At 41.3% G+C, this 17,314-nt stretch overlaps 2 protein-coding genes across 2 annotated transcripts; both read right to left on the minus strand.

Annotated features, from left to right (window-relative positions):
* Positions 1 to 3,612: 3,612 nt before the first annotated feature.
* LOC123462201 (U11/U12 small nuclear ribonucleoprotein 48 kDa protein-like) lies at positions 3,613 to 5,630 on the minus strand. The gene is given in 1 exon segment (XM_045155021.1): positions 3,613 to 5,630. A coding segment is annotated over 1 exon segment (1,020 nt). The 3' UTR covers positions 3,613 to 4,610.
* Positions 5,631 to 9,408: 3,778 nt separating this feature from the next.
* On the minus strand, positions 9,409 to 10,289 carry LOC123462202 (sodium/potassium-transporting ATPase subunit beta-3-like). Its single transcript, XM_045155022.1, has one exon. It carries the CDS (start codon positions 10,272 to 10,274, stop codon positions 9,438 to 9,440), a length of 837 nt encoding a protein of 278 aa, XP_045010957.1. The 5' UTR covers positions 10,275 to 10,289; the 3' UTR covers positions 9,409 to 9,437.
* Positions 10,290 to 17,314: the final 7,025 nt, after the last annotated feature.

The raw sequence follows: 17,314 nt of genomic DNA on the forward strand, positions 1-17,314 counted from the left end.
TGTTTTGAAAACTGGATAAATATCTGCAGAAGGATGAAAATAGATTCTTCTCTCTCGCCATGCACAAGAATTAAGTCCAAATGGATTAAAGACCTTAACATCAGACTGGAAACTCTGAAACTGCTAGAGGAAAAAGTAGGGGAAACCCTTCAACATATTGGTCTTGGCAAAGACTTTCTGAATACAACCCCAATTGCTCAGGCAATAAAACCACAGATTAACCACTGGGACCTAATGAAATTACAAAGATTTTGCACTGCAAAGGACACAGTGAAAAAAGCAAAGAGGCAACCTACAGAATGGGAAAAAAATCTTCGCCAGCTATATATCTGATAGAGGATTAATATCTAGGATATACAAAGAACTCAAAAAGTTAAATAATAAGGAATCAAACAAGCCAATCAAAAAATGGGCTATGGAGCTAAATAGAGAGTTCTCAAAGGAAGAAATACGAATGGCATATAAGCATCTAAAAAAATGTTCTACGTCACTAGTCATCAGGGAAATGCAGATTAAAACTATATTGAGATTCCATCTCACTCCTGTCAGATTGGCCACCATCATGAAAACAAATGATCATTAATGTTGGCGGGGATGTGGAAAAAAAGGAACCCTTCTGCACTGCTGGTGGGAATGCAATCTGGTCCATCCATTGTGGAAAACAGTGTGGAGGTTCCTAAAACAGCTAGAGATTGATCTACCATATGACCCAGCTATAGCACTCCTAGGCATATATCCAAAGGACTCATCTCATTTCCTTAGAAGTACGTGCTCAACCATGTTTATTGCTGCTCAATTTATAATTGCTGGGAAATGGAACCAGCCTAGATGTCCCTCAACAGATGAGTGGATAATGAAGATGTGGCACATTTATACAATGGAGTTCTACTCAGCGGTAAAGAAAAATGAAGCTATGAAATTTGCAGAAAAATGGATGGACCTGGAAAGCATTATACTAAGTGAGGTAACCCAGGCCAAGAAAGCCAAGCGCCACATGTTCTCTCTCATATGTGGATCCTAGCTACAGATGACTGGGCTTCTGCGTGAGAATGAAAATACTTAGTAGCAGAGGCCAGTAAGTTAAAAAGGAGACATAAAGGGTAGAGAAAGGAAGGGAGGAGGATACTTAATAGGTTGATATTGTATATATGTAATTACAATGATTGTAATGGGGAGGTAATATGATGGAGAATGGAATTTCAAATGGGAAAGTGTGGGGGTAGGGAGGGAGGGAATTACCATGGGATATATTTTATAATCATGGAAAATGTTAATAAAAATTAAAAAAAAAAAAAGAGAAGTGCTTACTGGGCAGTTTGATGACAGCAGCAGACCTAGGACTCATGACTACCCCTGTTTTAAGTCTTCAGTGTCAGGGATGTATTCCCTCCCATGGAGCGGGCCTCCAGTCCAATTAGAAGGCAGTTGGTTTCCACCATGACAGACATGCCACTATTGCACCTGTTGGCTCATTTGGCCTGGCTGGCAAAATATCAGACTTGCAGAGTCCACTGTTGAGTATCTTCACTGGTGATTTCTCTCTCTCTCATTAAACTGCATGCAGAATGGCTTCTTCTAGCTGTCAGCTGGCCTACATGGAGGAGGTTATCAGTTCAGCTCCAGGATTATTCAGTGTCCTTGCAGCCCAAGTATGTGGAGTCTTCAGCAATAGGGTCTTACCATCTATTCTTGGTGGGAAATCAAAGGCCTTGGCAATGGCCTCTAATGGTTTGGGGGCATCAGGGACCTCCCTCGGCAACAACTTACTGAAACGTATCCCATCCCTCGCACTGAAAATTTTCTAGTAACTATCTATGGCTCCTGTGTGTTCCATTGTCCAAAAGAGTAGTTTTCCATATGATTTATTTATATGCTTTCCAGATCCATCCATTTTCCTGCAAATTACATAACTTCATTTTTCCTTACCGTTGAGTAGAACTCCATTGTGTAAATGTGCCATATCATCATTATCCACTCATCAGTTGAATGACATCTAGGCTGGTTCCATTTCCTAGCTATTGTGAATAGAGTGGCAATAAATATGGTTGAGCAAGTATCTCTAAGATAGTGAGATGAGTCCTTAGGATATATGCCTAGGAGTGCTATAGCTGGGTCATATGGCAGGTCTATTTTTAGCTGTCTTAGGAACCTCCACACTGATTTCCACAATGGCTGGCCAGATTGCATTCCCACCAACAGTGTATAAGGTTCCTCTTTTTCTACATCCTCGCCAGCACTTATGGTCATTTGTTTTCATGATGGTAGCCAATCTGACAGGAGTAAGATAGAATCTCAACGTAGTTTTAGTCTGCATTTCCCTGATGACTAGGGATGTAGAACTTTTTTTTTATATGTTTATATACCATCTGTGTTTCTTCTTTTAAAAGCTCTCTATTTAGTTCCATAGCCCATTTTTTAAGTGTGTTTGATTTCTTATTATTTAAATTTTTTGAGTTCTTTGTATATCCTAGATATTAATCCTCTATCAGATGTATAGCTGGCAAAGATTTTCTCTCATTCTGTAGGTTGTCTCTTTGTTCTATTCACAGTGTCTTTCGCTGTACAAACGGTTTGTAATTTCATGAGGTCCCCGCGGTTAACCTATGGTTTTATTGCCTGAACAATTGGGGTTATAGTAAGAAAGTCTTTGCCAAGACCATTATGTTGAAGGGTTTCCCCTACTTTTTCCTGTAGCAGTTTCAGAGTTTCAGTCTGATATTTAGATCTTTGATCCATTTGGACTTAATTCTTGTGTATGGAGAGAGAGAAGAATCTATTTTCATCCTTCTACAGATACATAATCAGTTTCTCAGCACCATTTGCTGAAGAGGCTGTCTTTTCTCTGATGAGTATTTTTGTCAAAGATCAGGTAGCTATAGCTACCTGGACTTACATCTGGGTCCTCTATTCTGTTCCATTGATCTACATATCTGTTTTTATGCAAGTACCATGGTTTTTTTTTTTTTTTTTTTTTTTTTTTTACTATGGCTCTGTAGTACAGGATAAAATTGTTGTGGTTTGATTCAGGTGTCCCCATAAACTTAGATGGTCTGAATGCTAGATTCCCAGCTGATGGACATTTGGGAATTAATGCCTCCTGGAGTGAGTGTATTGTTGGGGGCAGGCTCATGGATGTTATTGCCAGTTTCCCCTTTCCCCTTGCCAGTGTTTGGCACACTCTCCTGTTGCTATGGTCCACAATATGTTGGCCAGGGGGTGATGTCCACCCTCTGCTCATGTCATCATTTTCCCCTGCCATCATGGAGCTTCCACCCAAAGCCTGTAAGCCAAAATAGACCTCTTGTTTGCCCACAAGCTGCTCTTGGATGGGTGATTTCTAACAGCAATGTGAACCTGACTACAACAGTGATACCACCAGCCTTATTTTTATTGCTCAAAATAGTTTTAGATACTCGAGGATTTTTGTGCTTCCAAATAAATTTTTGGATTGTTTTTTCTATTTCTGTGAAGAATACCATTGGAATTTTTTTTTTTTTTTTTTTTTTTTTTTTTTTTTACTGGGGCACTTTTTTTATTAACAACGAATGATTGTCTTTAATAAGTATGACAAATTTTTAAAAATGCAGATCTTTGGCTGCACCAAGAGCTAAGGGTACATAAATGGTTGGGAAGGGTACAGGGACCTGTGGGAGACAAGAGAATATTCTGTATCTTGTGGTGGTAGTTATGTAGGGGTATGAATTAATCAAAATTCAAGGCAGTGTGTACTTAAAATGGTTACATTTTAATATATGTGCATAGTACCTCAATAAAACAATCCATAGGACACAAAATGATAGCACATTCTAAATTATCAAGTAAAACATGAATATTTAAAAAATATATATATATATATTTATGTATACACTGCATATTTTGGGCAAAGCTCAAGTTTCCTTTAATCACCCTCCCAAGCCTGACTTCCACCCTCATCTCTTACATCACTTGGGAGTCTGGAATGATTCTTCTGAAGTTTTACAAACTTGTTCACATACACTCAAAGGCAGGCATGTTGGCTCACACCTACAGTCTTGGTACCTGGGAGGCTACGGTAGGTGAACTTCAAGAGTGAGTTCAGGACAGCTTGGGCTAGAGGAGACTCTGTCCCCCCGCCTAGAAGGATTTCATATAGACCCTTAGGAAATGCACAGTAGTGTTTTTTACACACAGAGCTATATATACACGTATCTTCCTACAACTACTAATTTTCCCTTAGCAGTACGTTTCTCAGATCTCCCCATGTCAATACTGTATTAACACGATCAAAGTTACTGCTTGTAACCTACCCTGAGACGACACCACAGTTCACTCAGCCAGGCCATTTCCCCTGTCCTAACCAGGGCAGTGGTAGAGTGACCTCTGGGGTGGGCTTAGTCACTGGCAGGTACAGTACGCATAACGTTCGTATCTCAAGTACTGACCTCGTAAGTCACTATTACCAAGCACCTCCTGCAATGTGCGGAAAACAAGGCTGCAGGGTAGCCGTGCCTCACAGGTTGATGTGCGAGTATTTACTGAAAAACCACGAGCAATGAACGAGCCGAGCCACACTCCCTACGCAAAGATGGTAATTAAAACACTGGTGCTTTGATTTCAGTCACCAGAACTATTTACATTTTTTCCTTTCTTCTTTTATGACTATGATGCCTTTCCCCATCCCTCTCTTTCCTTCTCCTCGACTCCAAGTTTTTATCCTTGTCTTTATTTCTTTTTCGTTTATGTGGGCTCCTGCTCCGATCCCTTCTGTGCCGTGAGCTCTGTGCATCCAAATGGCTTCCACCAGACTGTCATGAATCTACTGAAACTGATCGCCTTTCTTCATTCTTTCCTGCGTCGTCCTCTGCTCTGTCCCGCTCGTCCTGCCAATGCTCACTGAGCTCTTCCATATGTACTTTGATCACATCCCGAATCACCTCAGTATATGACTTCTTGGTTATGTGAACATTCTTAGCTCTGTAGGACTGGCGTCTCCTTTTATAATCTCTCACTTCTGCAAGGATTTCTAGATATGATTTTGGACTTTTTCGGCTATTATCTTTGTTGACTTTGGCAGCCAAGTCTACAAAGAGATCACTGTCATTTTCAATGACCTGGGAACCAGAGCGCCTTTTCTTCGTCTCCTCAATGACAAAATCATAAAGGGCAAGACGATCCGCTTGGGTGAGGTCACAGACACACTGTTTGTGATTCAGAGGAACCTCGACAGGCACTGAAGAATACATTCTTTGATTGTAACAATCACCATCTTTTCCAGCTGCAGTTCTAGCTTGCTGAATTATCTGGAATTGTAAATCCTTATCCAAAGTAATTGAAGGAACCTTCACATTCTCATAGAAAAACTCAGGATTACACATTTCATTCTCTTCCTCTGCGGTACAGCCCAGTTTCCTCAGTCTACAAGACTCCATGTGCTTTGCTAAAGATGACTTAGGCATGTGATGGTGGGAGTCATAAGGGCATATGACAATTTCATCCTCGGCCGCCGCCTCTGGCCCGGGGTCCAGCTGGTCCAGGCTCCAGCCCAGGGACGCCGTCACCTCCTCCAGCGTGCGGCAGCAGCTCTCCACGAACTCGCCCAGCTCCGCCCGCAGCCGCCGCCGCTCCTCCACGGGCGGAGGCCCGGCTTCCATGGCCGCAGCGCTTGTTCCGGAAGCCGCCCGACTACCATTGGAATTTTGATGGGGATTGCATTATATGTGTATATTGCTTTTGGTAAGCTTGCCATTTTCACAATATTGATTCTTCCAACCCAGAACAAGGGATGTATTTTCATTACCTAGTGTCTTCTGCAATTTCTTGCTTGAGTGTTTTAAAGTTTTAATTGTAGAGATCCTTCACTTCCTTGATTAGGTTTATTCCAAGGTACTTTATTTATTTATTTATTTTTGATGCAATTGTGAATGGGAGTGATTCTCTGATTTCATCCTCTTTGTGTTTGTTGTTAGCATATAGGAAGACTACTGATTTCTGCATGTTTATTTTGTATTCTGATACATGGCTATAGGTGTTTATCAGCTCTACCAGTTTGCTGGTAGAGTCTTTAGGGTCCTTTATGTATAGAATCATGTCATCTGCAAATAACTATAACTTGATCTCTTCCTTTCCAATTTGTATCCTTTTTATGTGTGTCTCTTGCCTTATTGCTATGGATAAGACTTCCAGCACTATATTAAATAAAAGTGGGGACAGTGGACACCCTTGTCTTATTCCTGATGTTAGTAGAAAAGCTTCAAGTTTTTCTCCATTTAGTAATATGTTGGCTGTAGGCTTGTCATAGATAGCCTTTATTATGTTGAGATATGTTCCTTCTATTCCCAGTCCTGTAGGTCTTTTTTCATGAAGGGATGTTGGATTTTGTCAAATGCTTTTTCTGCATCTAATGAGATGATCATGTAATTTTTGTCCTTCAGTCTATTTATATAATGTATTACATTTATTGATTTGTGCATGTTGAACCATCCTTACATCTCTGGGATAAAACCTACTTTTCTGGGATGAATTATCTTCTGATATGTTCTTGTATTCTCTTTGCCAATATTTTGTTGAGAATTTTTGCATCTATGTTCATGAGGGAGATTGGTCTGTAATTTTCTTTTTTGTTCTATGTGCTGGCCTGCAGCATGAAGGTTGAAACGGGCCTCGAAGGAGGGAGTGGGAATGAATCTGAGACAAGAACACAAGGAATGGAGCAAGACAAGTTCTGATCAAGGCTCTGGTTTATTCAGGCAGACACAAGCATATATACAGAAGATAAAACTTTTTCTGACAAAGCCTATGTGCCTAAGGTCAGCTTCACCAGGGTCTATGTTAATCCCTCTATGGGGCGCCCACTCCACCTAGGCTGTATACTAAACAATGCTTTAGGATTGAGAGATTAAGAGATTAGAGATCACCCTAGCTCCCAAGGTCAAAGAGCAGCTGCAGATCACGAGGTCTCCTTTGTATTAAGAGATAAGAGAACACCCTTAGTTCCCAAGGTCAAAGAGCAGCTGCGGTTCCCGACAGTTCTATATTTGCCTGATTTTGGTATCAGGGCTCATTCTAGCTTTGTAAAAAGAGTTTTGTAGGGTTCTTTCTTTTCCTATTTTATGGCAAAGTCTAAGAAGCTTTGGTGTTAGTTCTTCCATGAAGGTCTGGTAAAATTCACCAGTGAATCTATCTGGGCCTGGACTTTTTTTCAGTTGGGAGATTTATTTATTTATTTGTTTATTTATTTATTTATTTATTTATTTGAGAGCGACAGACACAGAGAGAAAGACAGATAGAGGGAGAGAGAGAGAATGGGCGTGCCAGGGCCTTCAGCCTCTGCAAACAAACTCCAGACGCGTGTGCCCCCTTGTGCATCTGGCTAACGTGGGACCTGGGGAACCAAGCCTCGAACCGGGGTCCTTAGGCTTCACAGGCAAGCGCTTAACTGCTAAGCCATCTCTCCAGCCCGGGAGATTTTTTTTGATAACTGCTTGGATCTCCATACTTGCTATAGGTCTATTTAGATGGTTAATATCATCTTGACTTAATGTAGGTAAATCATATAGATCAAGGACATCATCCATTTCTTTCAGATTTTCAAACTTGGTAGGGCATATGTTCTTATAGTATGTCCCTGAGTTTTGAAATTCTCTGGTAACCATTGTGATGGTGCCTTTTTCATCTCTAATTTTGCTAATTTGTGTCTCTTCTCTCTTTCTTTTGGTCAGATTTGCTAAAGGCTTATCAATCTTGGTTATCCTTTCAAAGAACTAACTCTTTTGTTTTATTGATTCTTTGGATTGTGTTTTTTGTTGTTGTTTGTTTCTTTTTCAATAATTTCTTCCCTAATCTTTATTATTACTGATTTTTGTTTTGTCTTGTTCTTCTTTTTCCAAGGCTCTAAGGTGAAGCATTAAGTTGTTTACTTGAGATCTTTCTAATTTCTTAATATAGGCACTTAAAGTTATAAATTTACCTCTTAGGACTATCTTCATTGTGTCCCAAAGGTTTTGGTCTGTTGTGTTCTCATTATCATTTGACTCTATGAATTTTTTGATTTCCTTCTTGATTTCTTCATTGACCCATTCATCATTTAGTAGTGTATTGTTTAGTTGCCATGATTTAAAAAAAATTTTTTTTGTTTATTTTTATGTATTTATTTGAGAGCAACAGACAGAGAGAGAAAGGGGCAGATAGAGAGAGAGAGAGAGAGAGAGAGAGAGAGAGAATGGGCACGTCAGGGCCTCCAGCTACTGCAAACGAACTCCAGATGCATGCGCCCCCTTGTGCATCTGGCTAACGTGGGTCCTGGGGAATCGAGCCTTGAACTGGGGTCCTTAGGCTTCACAGGCAAGCACTTGACCGCTAAGCCACCTCTCCAGCCCGCCATGATTTTTTAAAAAAATTTTTTGTTCATTATTTATTTATTTATTTGAGAGCTGCAGACAGAGTGAGAAAGGCAGATAACTAGAGGGAGAGAGAGAGAGAGAGAGAGAGAGAGAATGGGTACGCCAGGGCCTCCAGCCACTGCAAACGAATTCCAGACGCATGCGCCCCCTTGTGCATCTGGCTAACGTGGGTCCTGGGGAATCAAGCCTCGAACCAGGGTCCTCAGGCTTCACAGACAAGCGCCTAACTGCTAAGCCATCTCCCCAGCCCCACAATTTATATCTTTTATTAGAGTCCACATTCTGCTAAATAAAAGCAGTAACAAGATATTTCACAGACTTATACAATTTAATCTTATGAATTTAATTTCATAAAAAATGTGATGTATATCCATCTTGGCTAATCTAAAAATGATGTTTCATCTAGTCTAAAATACACTAATTGAAGAGACTTAGTTCCAGCACTAAAAACCATTAGTGTTTTTTTTTTTTTGTTTTTTTTTTACATGTTTTACAACAAAAAGTTTGTGCTCTTAATCAAAGGATCCATGGGTTAACCCAGCATGTAAAAATTAATTTTACAAAAAAAAAATCCAAGATAATACTTTCAGATCCACTTTTATTTTATTTTCTTTTTTTCCCTTCCTCACATAGAACTCCACACACATTTCTTGCAGCTGTAGTCACTTGATGTTGTCAAGGTACCATTTTATCCTTTTGACTTTGTTGGCATCAAAATATGACAGTTACCAGTGTTAAATCCATAAAATATTTACACAACACAGCACATGAAGCTTAAGACACTTGGCGATTACACCACATAAACAGGACGAGACCCCCCCCATTCTCGTGTTAGAATCGGGTGTTCACTGGTCCCTATCTGGCAACTGTCCAATGGTTCAAAGGGCAGCAGAGGCAACAGGCAGTTACTTCAGAGGACACTGGACACTGATCTGGAAGCACCTTACGATGTTGCCTAGTGTCATGTACCACACCACTTCCTCCTAGAATGGCAGGACCAGCTGACACAAATGCAGACAGACAATACAACATCTATTCTGTGGAGACACCCCACTCGGACTAGGCACGCCCTGTGATTTTGAACACAACTCGTCCCAAAAACTTGTCACGATCATCCTTGTTTTTCAGGTTGCTTGTTCCTTCAATTTTGCGCTCAACTGTTACTTCTCTCTTGGTACTGTTAGTTCCAAACATGACCTGGACAGCAACTAAGGGTTGTCCATACCTGACGTGTAGTTTTTTCCCATAATATGGAAAATACTTTAAGTCTATAATTCCATTATTAGGATAAGTTGATACATTTGCTATGCTTTGATCCTTTGACGAACAATCTATCATTGGATTTCCTTCAGGCTTTAATCCAATTATTCTGTTCATTTTCACAAGAATACAAGGTTGTCCTTTGGAATAGCCAAAATCAGGATCATTCATACCACTACATTCTTGAAGCAAGAAAACAGGAAACTGACATGCAACATTAAGTGGACCCTTCTGTTCAAATAGTGCTCCATCAGGACAGTTTGTGAGATTCTTCTGTTCTTCTAAAGAATATGGCTTCAGAAACTTCTGAAGGTCTTCAATGTACCCTTTATAGGAATTTTGGTCAGACTCACTAAATGTATATTCTAGTGCAGTCAGTGGTTTTGGAAAAACCATCAGTCCTGGACTGGGAATCTGGTCACGATATTTTGGAACCTCATCATTCAGAGTCTGAAGCATAGCCCACATTGTGAATGTGAGGAGTGCAGCCAAGAACCCATGGAAAACTAGGTAGAAGAGCAAGATCAAACCCCAGCTCTTGGCCATGCGCCCCAGGAACTGTCCGGTGGTCGGGTTGTAGAGGAAGAGCTTCCACTCTGCCAAGGTCTGGTTGAAGGACTTCTCGTTCTTGGTCATGGTGGGTGTGAGGATGGAGAGGGGAGCGGAGAGGGGATGGCGGCGGCGAGGAGCTCGATGGAGGCGCAGCGGAGGTCGGAGGGTGGCCCGGCCAACGACACCTCCTCTTAGCGGATCACTGGAGCTGACTGCCCTGTGCCACGCCGGGCCGCCGCTGGGGCCGCCCAGAATTTTTTTATTTCATTGACTGTGTTCTTTGTTGCTAGTAATTGTGACTGGTGTTTCTTTATTGTTTCTATTTCCTTATTTATGTCTTGTATCATCCTCCTTGTTTCATTAAATTGGTTTCCTGTGTCTTCTTGCATTTCTTTGGTTTCCTCTGTGATTTCTTTGAACGTATTGATAGTCATTCTTTTGAAGTCTTTCTCAGGCATTTCCTCTAAATCATTCTCATTGGAGGTCATTTCTGATGCATTAATACCTTTTTGTGGATTTATATTGCGTCAATTTTTTGTGTTTCTTGTGTTATAATGTACATATTTTTGCATCTTGTTTAATTTAATGCTTGGATTTTCTAATTATTATTAGATGTATCAATCAATCTGATATGTATCTTCGAGGTAGGAGCTTAAGGTGTTAGGTGTGGCTGTTAAGACTCTCAGAATAACTACAAAATTGACCCTATATGTTGGGTTTGCCTGCTATGAGAGTATTCAAGTAGACTGATTGGAACAAAATACAGGCAGATTCTACAATTTAACTAAGCAATGTATTCTGTTTTGCCCCACACCCTTAATCCTGTCAACTAGGAGGCTAAGGTTTCTGGTCTGTTGAGAGTTCCAAGTCAGCATGTGACCAAGTGAGACCCTCCCCTAATGAACAACAGAAGAGGAAACAAAGGCACTGTAAGCCAGGAAGCAACAAATGACAAGCCCAAAATATATCTTATTTAAGAATGGCAAATCCGGGCTGCAGAGATGGCTTAGCGGTTAAGCGCTTGCCTGTGAAGCCTGAGGATCCTGGTTCGAGGCTCGGTTCCCCAGGTCCCACGTTAGCCAGATGCACAAGGGGGCACACATGTCTGGAGTTCGTTTGCAGTGGCTGGATGCCCTGGTGCACCCATTCTCTCTTTCTCTCTCTCTCTGCCACTCTCAAATAAATAAATAAAAATAAACAAAAAATTTAAAAAAAAGAATGGCAAATCTGATCATGCATCAGATTTAACATATCCTGACACAGAAGGTACAATTAGCACTTCTGATTCAAGCTGAACTCTAAGTCCCTAATAATTATTAGGGTTTCACTTTTCCTATGCTGACCTGGAATTCACTATGTAGTCTCAGGATGGCCTCGAACTCACAGTTATCCTCCTACCTCTGCCTCCTGAGTGTAGGGATTAAAGGCATGTGCCACCATGCCCAGCATATTAATTCTTCATTAAAGGTAGGACAGAACCCAAAACTTGGTGTTCATAAATGCCGGTGGTCTCCTCCTTAATCTCCAAATCCTGCATCAGTAATTCTGAGGCCCAAGGGAAGAGAAAGTTTGCTTTCCAAAAATGTGCTTTTTGAGATGTGGGAGGGGAAGGCTATGTGTATATTGCTTGTTCACTTAAATTATTTTATCTCTTGTGGATAAGTAATGGCACAAGCTAGTTTACAAGCAAAGCATGTGTTATTTCTTGGCCCTGACCACCCAGTTCCTGACCTTGGTGGCATGAGCTATCCTTTTTTTGTTTTTGCTTTTATTTTTCAAGGTAGGGTCTCACTGTAGTCCAGGCTGACCTGGAATGCACTGTGTAGTCTCAGGGTAGCCTCAAACTCATGGCAATCCTCCTCCCTCTGCCTCCCAAGTGCTGGGATTAAAGGTGTGCACAACCACGCCTGGCTTTGAGCTTTACATTTCATATGTTTCTTTGGAAAAATAATTTTCCCCAATATTACTTTTTCTTATTAACAACATATTTTATAGGGGTCTATCATGTGTTGGTTCTTGAAAAAAATTTAAAAAGAAAATTTTTTTCTAGGTAGGGTCTCACTCTAGCCCAGGCTGACTTGGAATTCACTATGTAGTCTCAGAGTAGCCTCAAACTCATGGTGACCCTCCTACTTATGCCTCCCAAGTGCTGGGATTTAAGACATATGCCACCATACCTAGCATTTAAAAAATATTTTTATTGATCTGGGCATGGTGGTCCATGCCTTTAATCACAGCATTTGGGAGACAGAGGTAGGAGAATCACTGTGAGTTTGAGGCTAACCTTAGTCTATATAGTGAATTCCAGGTCAGCCCTGGGTTATAGAGAGACTCTATCTCGAAAAACCAAACAAACAAACAAAAAAATTGTTTTTCCTTGAGATAGAACGGGGTGAAAGAGAATGACCAGGGCCATTTGCCACTGCAAATGAACACCAGACACAGGTGCCACTTTGTGCATCTGGCTTTTTATGGGTACTGGGGAATTGACCTAGTTCAAAAGGCTTGGCTAACAAGTGCCTTTGACCACTAAGCTACCTCCTCAACCTGGGAAAAAAATTAAAACAAAGGGGCCGGGTATGGTGGTACAGGCCTTTTAATCTCAACACTTGGGAGGCAGAGGTAGGAGGATCGCCATGAGTTCAAGGCCACCCTGAGGCTTCATAGTGAATTCCAGGTCAGCCTGAGCTAGAGTCAGACCTCAAAAAAGCAAAACAAAAATTAAAACAAAGTACCAGGGGCTGGAGAGATGGCTTAGTGGTTAAGGTGCTTGCTTGAAAAGCCTAATGACCCAAGTTTGATTCCCAAGTACTCACATAAAGCCAGATGCACAAAGTGGCATAAGCATCTGGAGGCCATGGTGTGCTTATTCTCTCTCTCTCCTTGCAAATAAAATAAATTAAAAATTTCATATATATATAAAATTTTATCTTATCTTATCTTATCTTATCTTATTTTTTGCCTAGGCTGACCTCAAACTCATGGTGATCCTTCTACTTCTGCCTCCAGTGTGCTGGGATTAAGTGTGTGTCACCACACCCATCTCACATCTTGCTATTTTTCAAAATTTTTAAACTTTTTGGTCTTTCAAGATAAGGTCTCACTTTAGCTCAGGCTGACCTGGAATTCACTATGTAGTCTTAGCGTGTCCTTGAACTCACAGTGATCTTCCTACCTCTGCCTCTTGAGTGCTGGGATTAAATGTATGCACTACCACACCTGGCCTATTTATTTATCTATCTATTTAGTTAGTTACTTATTTTTGGTTTTTCAAGGTAGGGTCTCGCTGTAGCCCAGGCTGACCCGGAATTCACAATGTAGTTTCAGGATGGCCTTGAACTCATGGCGATCCTCCTATCTCTGCCTCCCGAGTGCTGGGATTAAAGGTGTGCATCACCATGCCTGACCCTATTTTTATTTATTTATTTATTTAGAGGCAGATACAGAGAGAGTGGGTGTGCCAGGGCCTTTAGCCACTGCAAATGCACTTAGATGCATGTGCCACCTTGTGCATCTTGCTTTACATGGGTACTAGGGAATTGAAACTGGGTCCTTTGGGTTTGCCGGCAAGTACCTTAACCACTAAACCATCTCTACAGCCCCAAGAATTTTTTATAATCCCAGCATTTGGGAGGCAGAAGTAGGTGGATCACTATGAGTTTGAGGCCACTGTGAGAATTCATAATGAGTTCCAGGTCAGCATGGGCTAGAGTGAGACCCTACCTCGAAAAACAAAACAAAACAACAACAAAAAGCCAAACAACAACAAAATCCAAAACAAAACAAAACAAAACAAAAGGCAGAGAAGAGAGACAGAATGGGTGTGCCAGGGCCTCTAGCTGATATAAACAAACTCCAGATGTATGTGCCACTTTGTGCATTTGGCTTTACATGGGCACTGGGGAATTGAACTCAGATCATTGGGCTTTGCAGGTAAGCATCTTAATTGCCAAGACATCTCTCCAGTCCCACCCCACCCTTATTTAATTTATTTATTTTTTACTTATTGAGCTCATGTCTGTATTAATACCTGCACTTATAAGGCTGAGGTCAGAGAATTGCAGTGAGTTTGAGGCCAACCTGCATTACACAGAGAGTTTCAGATCAGCCAGGGTTAGAAAGATATCCTACTCCCAAACAACAAAAATTTATCTTGGAGATTTCTTTGTGTACTAATTTTTATCTTTTAAAAACATATTTTATTTATTTATGAGAGAGAAATAGGGAGATAGAGAATGGGTGCGCCAGGGAATCCAGCCACTGCAAATGAACAATGAACTCCAGACACATGTGCCCCCCCTTGTGCATCTGGCTTCTGTGGGTCCTAGGAAATTGAACTGGGATCCTTTGGCTTTGCAGGCAAACACCTTAACCGCTAAGCCATCTCTTTAGCCCCTATTTTTATTTTCCATTTTCCAGGTAGGGTCTCGCTCTAGCACAGGCAGACCTGGAATTCACTATGTAGTCTCAGGGTGGCCTCTAACTTGCAGAGATCCTCCTACTTACTGTTCAGATTAAAGGTATGCACTAGTAGCTTGGCTTTGTAACTCTTAACGATTTCATGATGTCTTACCATATGGACATACTATTGTTTTTTCAGCCAAGTCTCGATTTTTGATAACTTGATGATTTCCAGTCCTTCACCGTTACCAGTACTGCTGGGCTGCTGCAGAGAAACAATCATTGGCATGAACATTTTTGCATTTGTGCAAGTTTACCTTTAACTTCAATTCCTAAAAGTAGAATTGCCAGGTCAAAGGGGACCGTCAGTATTGACAAATGGTGTCACTTCCTGTCCCATCTCTCACATGATAGTGGGATTTAAATTTTGGCCAAAGAGATTAAGGGTTAATTCTTTCCATTCCATTTCTTTAAGCAACAACCAGAAAAACACCCTAGGGTGCTTCAGGGGTGGGCAGCCTATTCCTTAATTTACGTGTGAAAGTAACCTCAGTTATTTGTATTTAGAGCTGTTTTCTTGTTGGATGGGGTTTAGGAGAGTCTGAGTGGGAAACAATGTACTAATTGCAAAAGAAACTCTTAGTGGTTACTACCTTCCTAAGTTTCAAAAATTCAGAGCTATATTAAAAAGAGCTTTTTCATAGTGAGCTCTAAGATTTGTTTTTTTGGACACTGAGAGCGGAGAGTCCCTGTGGCCAGCAGGGGGCAGCACATCCCCACGGAAAGCCTGGCTGGGCCTCCACCAGGGGATTGAGCCACGTCCTTACCTTTATGGGCCATTCACTATTGCAACAGACGGGAGTGGGAATAAAGCTTAGCTGAAAAAACCAAAACAAATTGAATTATGTCAGCGGCGGCAGGGTGGCATAGAAAGCAAGAAGGAAGAGTATTGCGAACATAAACATTTGAGTATCGTACTTGGTGTTTGCACAATAAAGTGCAGAAAGCATGTTTTCTTGATTAATATGGCATTTCATGTCTATTTTGCTGAAAATTCTTAAAACACAAGCGATTTACTCCTATACCTTGCATTCCTTTAGAAGACCTATTATTTCACCTTCAAAAGTAAGTCAACCTGGTCCTTTCATAAGAGCCCATTAGCTCATCAAATATTGAGGACTATGAACAGAGGTTGTGAGGTGGACAGCATACAGTCTCTGTCTTTCTTTTTTCTCCCCTCGTGGTACTGGGAATTGAACCTGGAGCCTAAGGCTTCACCGCATCTCAGGCAAGCACTCTACATTGAACTATATCCGTAGCCCTTTTATTACTTTCTACTTTGGGACAAGGTCTTGCTAAATTGCCCAAATTGGCCTTAAACTTACAACCCTCCTGCCTCATCCTCCAGAGTAGGTGGGGTTATAAGTATGCACCATCATGCCTAGCTAAAAAATTGCCTGGATTGCTTACTATATGAAGAATTCCTCTGACAGTAACAGCAGTGGCTCTGTGTGTGTGTGTGTGTGTGTGTGTGTGTGTGTGTGTGCACGCGCGTGCATGCACGTTGTTACTGAGGACTGAACCCAGGACCTAGGCCACTGTTACATCCTTGGCTCTGTTCTCTGTTCAGGTCAGCCAAACAAAAACACTTGGGGGCCAGAGAGATGGCTCAGTAGTTAAGGCACTTGCCTGTAAAGCCTAATGATCCTGGTTCGATTCCCCAGTACCCATGTAAAGCCAGATGCACAAAGTGGCCCATGCATCTGGAGTTCCTTTGCAGGGGCTAGAGGCCCTGGTGTGCCCATTTTTTTTTCTCTCTCTCTGTCTCCCCCTGCTTGCAAAAAAAGATTAAAAAGTGAAAATGACAGTAGTAATGTCATGTGCCCTATTTACTTCACAGATGCAAAACTGTAGCACCAAATGCAAAGATGGTTGATAAAGAGCAAATGTCACACAAAGGAACATTTAAAAAAGCCACATTACAAAGCATGTGGTAACAGAAGTAGCAGCTTAGCGTGTCCTTTTTTTTTTTTTTTTTTTTTTTTGAGGTAGGGTCTCACTCTAGCCCAAGCTGACCTGGAATTCACTATGTAGTGTCAGGGTGGCCTTGAACTAATGGCAATCCTCCTACCTCTGCCTCCTGAGTGCTGGGATTAAAGGCGTGTACCCCCACGCCCAGCTCCTAGTGTGTCCTTTTATGTGCAAACACTCTTCACCAAATATACACAGACACGCTGTTCAGATCACAACCATGTACATAGGTATCCTTGGGACCATTTTACAGATGAGGAACTCATGGTGTTGGGAGGTTGGAGTGGGATTTCAATCCAGGCTGGAGTCCATTGTGTGCTGTGTAGGTCTGGTTCCTCAGCATTCCTGCCGGTTCTGCCTTGGGAATTGTGTGTGTAGCTCTTACAGCAATGCTCAGAGGAGGACCAGCACCATAGCATTAGAGAGACTGAGGCAGAAAGATTCAGTTTGAGGCTAGTCTGGGTAAAAGTGCCACAGGAAAAAAAAAAAAAAAAAGAAAGAAAAAAGAGTATATCACATACCCCATTGAAAAAATATGGAAATTGAACACAACTTTCCATACATATACATCATGTATGCAACAGGTTTTTAAAAAATCAGAGGTGGGGCTAGAGAGGTGGCTTAGTGGTTAAGGCATTTGTCTGCAAACCAAAGGAAACCAGTTTGACTCTCCGGGACCCATGTAAGCCAGA

The sequence above is a fragment of the Jaculus jaculus genome, chromosome 7 (genome assembly GCF_020740685.1).
Source record: "Jaculus jaculus isolate mJacJac1 chromosome 7, mJacJac1.mat.Y.cur, whole genome shotgun sequence".
In the NCBI taxonomy this organism is placed as follows: domain Eukaryota; kingdom Metazoa; phylum Chordata; class Mammalia; order Rodentia; family Dipodidae; genus Jaculus; species Jaculus jaculus.